The following is a 7,882-nucleotide window of genomic DNA, read 5'->3' as shown; positions in this document are numbered from 1 at the left end:
ACCTGTAGGTGAAGAACAGGGGTGGTACGACCCCTTCAAGTTGTTCTGGGGGGGTCAAGGAGCAGGCACAGAGAACGTGTTCAGCTGGGAGGGAGCAGCGCCTGCATCCACCCAAGGGAGGTGGGGGGAGCGGGGAAAGAAGCAGATGAGGAAGGAAATGGGCATCAGATTTTTGCAGAAGGGGTGACGTTTAGCTGGCGGGAGAAAGGCAAGGAAGAGCTCCCTGTCCCAGACAAGGTGCTTGACGGTGGAAAAGGCATGCCAGGCCTAGAGAAAACCCGTCCAAAGGCCGCGAGGTGGAAAGGGCTTGTCTGGGGATCCCCTGCGCTGACACCACCTGAGGCCCTGCGGGTCTTCGGCCATCATCACTCACCACTAGCCGGGCCTGCGGGTCTGCGTCTGCGGCCCTGGTGGGCAGGTGACACCGACCACCCCTTACTCCAGACTCAGTCCGGACACAGCCAGTCAACGGTTCCCTGCGCGGCATCCAAGAGGGGCCGAGGGGGGACTCGGCACCTGCCCAGTTTGTGCAGGAGCGTGGGCCTCATGGAGGCAGGGAGGAAGCTGGTGTGCGTCTCGGCACACGGACTCGCTCGGAAAAGTCTGAGAACTGGTGACACACGTATTTAAAAGATGGAGATGCTTTATTCAGTGGAATATTAGTCCGCTCCCCCTCCCGCCCCCCACTCCCGTGGTCTACTTTCCATAAGTTGGTTTGCGTGATGACGCCGTCCGCCCCCCGGGTGGGGGCCCGGCGCGCTTCCCCGCACGCGGTCGTGGAGCGTGTCGCGAGCCTGACCAAGTGGCCGCGCCCCCCCGACCAACGCGTCCGCTCCCCTCCCCCCCCCGCCCTTGTTCCCGGGTTGCGGGCCCAGGGAAACTCTAGAACCAAACGGACGGGCCCGCCTTCCTTCTCCCGCCTTGCAGCGCAAGGGCGAACCCAGCCCGCCTGGGTGATGGCGGGGACCGCTGCGCAAAGCGCCCCCTCGCGGCCGTCCGGGTAGGTCCAGACTGGGGGCCCCCGCGCAGGGATGCCTCTCACATTCTCTTCTCCCTCTTTCCCCTTCGCTTCACCTTCCCTTCCTCCCTCTCCTTCATCGTCCCCTTCCCCTCTTGACTCTCCTCCGCCTTCCTTTCCTCTGGTCCCTTCTCCTCCCCCTTTCCTCCCCTCTGCCTCCTTCCTTCTCTTCCTCCTTCTTTGTTCCTGCAGGTTCCCGTCTTTTAGGTTAATCGATTCAAAATTTTAAATAGGTAATAGATTAACATTGTTCAAATATTTTATTTTCAACTATTCAAAGGTATACTGTGAAAAGTCTTCATCCCAGAAGAACATCAGACAAATTCCCAACCTGAGGATCAGTCTATAAAATATCTGACCAGTCCTTCTCAAAACTGTCAAGGTCATCAAAAACAAGGCAAGCCAGAGAAACCGTCCCAGCCAGGAGGAGCCTAAGGAGGCACAGCCATTAAATGTGATGTGGGATCCTGGAACAGAAAAGGGACCTTTGGGGAAAACTAAGGAAATTTGAATCAGGATGGACTTCAGTCAATAACATACCAACACTGGTTCATTAACTGTAGCCAACATACCACACTAATGTCGGATGTTAGCAATAGGGGAAACTGGGGGTGGTCTTTATAGGAACTCTACTATCTGCAACTTCTCTGTAAATCTAACACTGTCGACATAATAGTTGACTTTTTTAAGCACTATTGTAAGCACTATTCATCCCATCCTTGCCTTCAACCATATTCTACCCTCCCCCAACACATATTAATCATTGATCTTGGTTTTCTGTGTATCCTTTCAGAGATTTAGTGTGCAAACACTAGCAAATATGAATACTCTCGCCCCCCTTCGTAAGTAATGGCAGCACAGCTCACACCCAGCTCTGCCTTTGGCTTTCTTCACTCGTTTCATTTCGGGCATGGAGCCTCCCCCGTTCTTGTTTTCAGTCTGGACGGACCCTCATTCCTGTGGCCAGCTCCCTGTTCATGGACTTGGGCTTTTTCCAAGTTTTTGCATTTCTAACACGACTAGAGGGCATAATCCTGGAGGGATGAGTTTTTCTGTTGGCCCGCGGGACCCAGGAGCCAGTCATTTGTAACTGTGGTAGACGGGGACCCTATAAGCGTTCCTAGGAGTGTGTGTGTTGGGGGTTTCCCTCTCCAACCCCTCTGCCCTGACCTCCGCCCTCCTGCACCCGCGAGCCGTCCTGGGGCCCCAGCGACTGCACTTGGAGCACCTCCCCTGTGGGGTACTCCCCCACACACCCCGCTCTCCCCGGGGACCCTGGGTGGGAGAGCTGCCCCGAGGACTGAGTGATCATGGGGCTTCCACTAGGGACGGTGAGTGTGGGGAAAACTCCCCCAGGATTGCCTGCTCCACCCGCGACTCCTAAGGAGACTTGAAGGTGCTCTTAGGAGTTGTCCCCCGCCACCTCCCCCACCCCGTCCCCCAGCCTCACCTGCCCAAGGGCTTAATCGAAGTCTTTCCCCTTGTGGGTCACGCTGACCTCCCACTCCAGGAGTCTCTCTCCGATATAGAGATCTGTCACCCACCCCACCCCTGACTTTTTCTCCCCCAACTCCCAGGAGTTCTGGTACCTGCTCTGAAAATAATAATAGCATTTTTTCCCACCTCCTTAGACTCACATTGCCATTCCTTCCCTTCCACATTCCACCGTATCTCCCAAATTCTGGGGAATTTAAACAACTCTCTCTTCCCGCAACATTTTATAATGACCGATTTCAGGAAAATAGAAACGTTGAAAAACTTGTACAGTGAGCCTCAGTGTGCCCACAGCCTGGATCGACGTGAACATCTCACTGCTCCAGCAGTCTCCGAATCTCTACCTCGCTGTCCTCGAGGCCCGCCGGCCAGCAAACTGGCTGCTTTTTTAAAGCCCTTGAAGCTTGCAACCGTCAGTACCCCGGCACCCCCCGCCCCCACAAAGCCTTCTGCATGCCTGTCGTTGGCTGGAGTTCAGTCTTAATTTACAGGTTTTTTTAAAGGTAAATTTTACAGCGAAATCTACAGATGTTAAGTGTGCCATTATGTGGCTGATTTTAAATGGTACGTGGAAGAGTGTTTTCCGGTTTAATAGTTATGTATTTATTTTAACTTGTGTTCAAAAACAAACCCACCCGTTTTCCATATATAGTAGTGACATAGTTTCCTTTAACAACGAATGTAGTATTTACTTGAGCTGATGTAAAGGACTGGGGGGTGGGGGAGAAAGGGAGGGGGTTTCCAAGATGCTGAGGCTGTGCCTCGAGGTGTCGTTTCCCGAGCTGCTGTCGCTTCTGAGAGTGGCCTCAGCCGGCGAGCTCTGGGCCGCGGTGCAAACCTGGGGCGCCGGGAGGGGCGGGACACCGGCTGGATCGGGGGTCTGCGGTGGGGCCGGAAAGGCGTGCATGTGTGTTTGCCTGGAATTATTATGCATCTGCGCCTCCACTCCAACTCTTTGAGGCTGGGGATGTCCCCGTAAACACAGCAACCAGCACAGGGCCGGGAATACAGTAGGTGCCCAGTTAAGTGTTTCGCGAGATCACGAGTATGCAAACGCTTTTTACGCAGTATTCAAAAATAAGACAGTACAGAAGCAGGAAGAATCCCACTCCTCCGTGTCCTCTCTACTCAGCGCAGTGGGGTCAAGCAAGCCACAGTGTTTGTTGACCGACAGTCCTGCAGGCAGGCGCTGCGGTCAAAGGAGCCCAGAGCAGACAGAAATAAAACTAAGGTTTCTTATCTGAGCATGCGCGCCGGGGCCCGCGCTAGCCTCATTATCCTACTGCCGGAAAGAGCTCGTAGGTGCCTCGTTAGCGCAGTAGGTAGCGCGTCAGTCTCATAATCTGAAGGTCGTGAGTTCGATCCTCACACGGGGCACAATACTTTTGTTGGCCCTGCATCTCCACTCCAGCTAGGACGACGGGTTTTATTTGCTCGTCTGTGCACAAGGAGACCCCGGCGTCCGCGCTTTTCCGCAGAGGGGTCTCCGGTGCGTCGCTGGGCTCCGCCTCGCCTCCCGGAAGAACCGGTCCCCGCCCGCTGTCATTGCTGTGAGGTCTTCTTTCCCTGCCCCGGGCCCGGTACCGAGGACTGGAAGGGAGGCCGAGGCACGACGACAGGGGGACACACGCAGGAGACTGGCCGCGACCCCGTACGCCTCTGACAAAACCGCAGCTTCCCCTGCGCGCTGCGGAGGTGGGGAGGGGGTGCCCAGGAGGCAGCACCCCTGCCGCCCAGTCCTCCCCCGCCCGGCCGCCCGACAGCAGGGCAGGCTGCGGCTGCGGGGCTCGGGAAGCGGCCTGCACGAGCGGGCCGGGCGGCGGAGGGCACTGATCACCACCGGGCAGCGTGGGCCTGCGGCGCTGGGAGGCGGCAAGACCCGAGGGGGCGGCCGGGAGTGGGGGAGCGCTCTTAGCAGGGGGTGCTGGCGGCTGCGGGGCGGAGCGGGACCCGGGGCCGTGCTGCCACTGCGGCCGAGACAGGTGCACTTGCAAGTGCGGTCGTCACCGACGGTTCCCGGTAACTGCTCCTCAGCTCAGGCCAAACGGCAAACCAAGTGGGGATGTGCTCGCTGTAATCGCCCCTTCGTCCTGCCAGGTTTCCATGGCGGCACCAATCTCTGCAGGTCCCCCCCCCCCCCCCCCCCCCCCCCAGGGACGCGATGATACTTCTCGCTCACTATCCTGGGAGGGAGCGTCTTCCAGAGGCTTTCGCTTTGTTCTTTTTACCATAAGGTCCCTTGCTCAAGGAGTCGTGGTGCCAGTGCGGAGATCCTGCCGTTTGTCAGCTGGGTTTTTTTCCGAGGATACGTTCAGGTACGCAGGGAATAACCACAGCTGGCTTCAGGGCCCCACTGCATCCGCTGTGACTCCAGCTTCGCCCCAAACCCCGTCACCTGCCACCGTTAGCCCTGACTTTGGTGGACACGGGAATTAGTGTCAATTTAGAGCCAATGTCTAGGAGCCCCTGACAGGGCTGGGGCCAGTCCTTCAAGGTAAATGGCAGCAGGTCCCTTTGGAAAGACTTGGGGGATTATTTATAGCATAATAAGTGTCACTTACTGACGCAGGATCCTTCCTGGGGGTGGGGGGCTGGCCTTCTCCTCCGTCAGGAGGCTGTGGATTTGGAACTAAGTTTAGGTCTGGAAAGGGTGACAGGCATGGCTCTCCACTGTGGTGACTCAAGTCAGGTTTTCAGCCAGCAGATCCGGAAGCTCTCCTGTTACATACATGGAGTCACATTTTAGTAGACTGCCAACTCATTCGTCCTTAGGGACAACACAACCCGTTACCAGTAGCCCCCAATCCCCACTACTACTGCTTCTCCACTGCCCGCTACTCTGAATGGTTGCCCCTCCGCCTCTGCTACTTCGGAATCCTATCATCTCCCCCGAAATCAGGGGGAGATGTAACCTTCAGCTACATCATGCCAGGCAAACTTTGGCGTCTGAACCCTGATTATAAAGAGAGCAACACTGAGTCCACATTTCTGTCAATCAGCAGGGTAAACTGTTAAAGCCGCTTTTAATGGCTCCGCAGTGCCGGCCACGGGCTTCCTGCCTCTCAGCTCCCATTTGCCTCTTCCTCCCTTGCTGCGCGGTGACCCACGGGCCTCCTCAGGCATGACTGTGCAGGATGGCACACCGGCAGGAGGGGGCGCTGGCGGACGTCGCAGGAGGGATGGGCCTTCTCTTCCTCCTTCCAGTGGGCTGTTCTGCTCCTTCTGGTTCTTGCTTCCCAGTCCACGGGCCGTGGGAGGCTGTGGGGACAGCCAGTGGTACTCCACCCCGGCTGTGTGCCCAGAGTGCACAGTCTCGTAGTGACTTCACAGCCTCCGCCTGATGATCACGTTGCCACAATCCTCCCATCACAGACAGGGAACGTCCCAGGTCTGATGCCAGCAGCAACATCCGGCTCACTCTGGGCACCTGCCTTCCAGCCTTGGTTTGCCCGGGGCGCGCAGGGTGGTGTCCCATGGCCCTGTGACATGGACAGTGCCGGGCCAGGCGCGCGCCACCCTGACAACACTCAGGGGCCTGCTGCGCTGACGCCCCATGCCCTTTGACCCCGCAGTCTTGGGTCGCCTGTGCCCCGGAGACTAACTGACTGACTGACTCTGGCCTGGGCAACCCAGAGAACTCTGACCAGGTCTGAACCTGAGCCTTGCGGAGGGAGGGGGCCTCCTTTCCAAGTCTGTCCTTTACTCTCCCTCAGTCCTTGGTACCCTGTAGAATGCTCTTTACGTCTTTAAGTTAGTCTTCTATCATAGTTTCATAACTCATTGTATCTGAAACTTTTCCTGTTAAAATTGCCGTGTGGTTTGTCTCCTGGCTGGGTCTAGACACGACTCCAGAAGCTGTGCCGAGTGCACTGGTACCAGCGAATTAAGCCATGGCGGTGCTTTCCTTCACCGCGGCTGCAGTACTGGCCAAAGTGGAATCACTGTGGAAAGGACTTTAGCAAGTGCTCAACTGCTCAGCTTTAGAGAATTCCTACCGGAGAAAAACCATATGAATGTAATAAATCTGAAAAGGCCTTTAACCAAGTGAATAATTTATTCAACACCACTGAATTCATACTGGACAGAAACCCTTAAGTGTAGCCGATGTGGAGAATTCAGCTGAAGCCCCAAATTTATCCAACATGGAACACTTCACACTAGAAAGAAACCTTATGAATGTAATAAATATGAAAAGGCCTGTAGGAACCGCTCTGCTTTAACAAGCTCAAGGGAGTCCTGGAGAGAAACTTCTAGAAGATAGCCAGAGTGGGAAGAATTTTAGCTAAGCTCAACCTTTCTTCAATTCCCAGGGAATTTACATTGTAAAGAAATTGGGGTTAAGTTGAAGATATGTCAAGAAGCAGGAAGAGATCAGAAATGTAGTTAGTTCATACATTATGTGCGCTAGAGTCTGAAAATGCCAACCAAGCACATATGACCAGAGATTTAGCCCAATATCTTAAATTTGCTATGGCAGTGACGTGATCAAGACTATTATTGGGAGAACTAGAGTCTGAGAAAACTGAAGGAATTGATAGTTAGAGCTTCATTTGGTTGAGGGTGTGCCTGTCACTAGATAAATGGAAACTTTTTAAAAATCAAATACTGTAACACTATAAAAGAGGTGTGTGTGTTTGCAAAACCAGTCTGAGTAGGTGTGAGTGCTGGTAAAAAGGGGACCTGAAGTAGAGGTGAAAATCTGGCTTTATATAGCTGATTCTGGCTGGATCAGGATATTTTAGAATTTGAATCCTTTTAGGTGAGCAGGCGATTTTGAGTTCACCCAACTTTCCATTCTACCCTGTACGTTTTACGTTCCGTGACTTCCTGTTGCCAGACACGCACCAGCCTGGCCCATGAAGGCACGTTTGCCACTGACTGAAAATGGACAGAGAAGTAGGCTGAGGAAAGTGCTCTTGGGAAACCAATGCCTTGCATGAGGACTTTGCCTATTGGACAAGAGAGCATTTTGCTTACTGTCAGTATTTGGTTTACTATAAGATTATGCTTAAAAAAAAATTATGCTTCATGACCGCAGACACGAGAATTACTACTATGTATTGCATGCTTACTCTGTGTCAAGCACAGTCCCAGAATTTTACATTTTAATTTAATCCTCACATCGGGTCCCCGAGTGATTTCTACCCTCCTTTTAGAAATGGGTTCAGGGAAGGTTCTGGAAATAATTACCCAAGATGAGGAAGTTGTGAGTAGCCCTGCTGTGGAGCAAAGAGCCAGAGCGGGGAGAGCAGGCGGGGCTGTCTGGAGAAGCAGAGACAGAGACCAGGGTGGGCTCCCTGGGGAAGGGGGGACCCCGCTGCTGGGGGGCTGCTGGGGGACAGAGGGCCGCCGTGCACAGTCGGTGCTCCA

General features: G+C 54.5%; 1 protein-coding gene and 1 non-coding gene across 2 annotated transcripts; both read left to right on the top strand.

The window, feature by feature from the left end:
* Positions 1-3,758: 3,758 nt before the first annotated feature.
* Positions 3,759-7,816, top strand: LOC113925395. The gene is made up of 4 exons (XM_027600062.2): positions 3,759-3,830; positions 3,928-4,531; positions 4,747-4,827; positions 6,353-7,816. Exons 1-4 carry the CDS (start codon positions 3,759-3,761, stop codon positions 6,397-6,399), a joined length of 804 nt encoding a protein of 267 aa, XP_027455863.1. The 3' UTR covers positions 6,400-7,816.
* Positions 3,817-3,889, top strand: TRNAM-CAU. Its single transcript has one exon. It is a non-coding gene; the product is annotated as a tRNA-Met (tRNA).
* Positions 7,817-7,882: the final 66 nt, after the last annotated feature.

This window comes from Zalophus californianus, chromosome 4 (assembly GCF_009762305.2).
Source record: "Zalophus californianus isolate mZalCal1 chromosome 4, mZalCal1.pri.v2, whole genome shotgun sequence".
Taxonomy (NCBI): domain Eukaryota; kingdom Metazoa; phylum Chordata; class Mammalia; order Carnivora; family Otariidae; genus Zalophus; species Zalophus californianus.
Note: the sequence above shows the minus strand (reverse complement) of the source record. Positions and strands in the feature narration are given on the sequence as shown.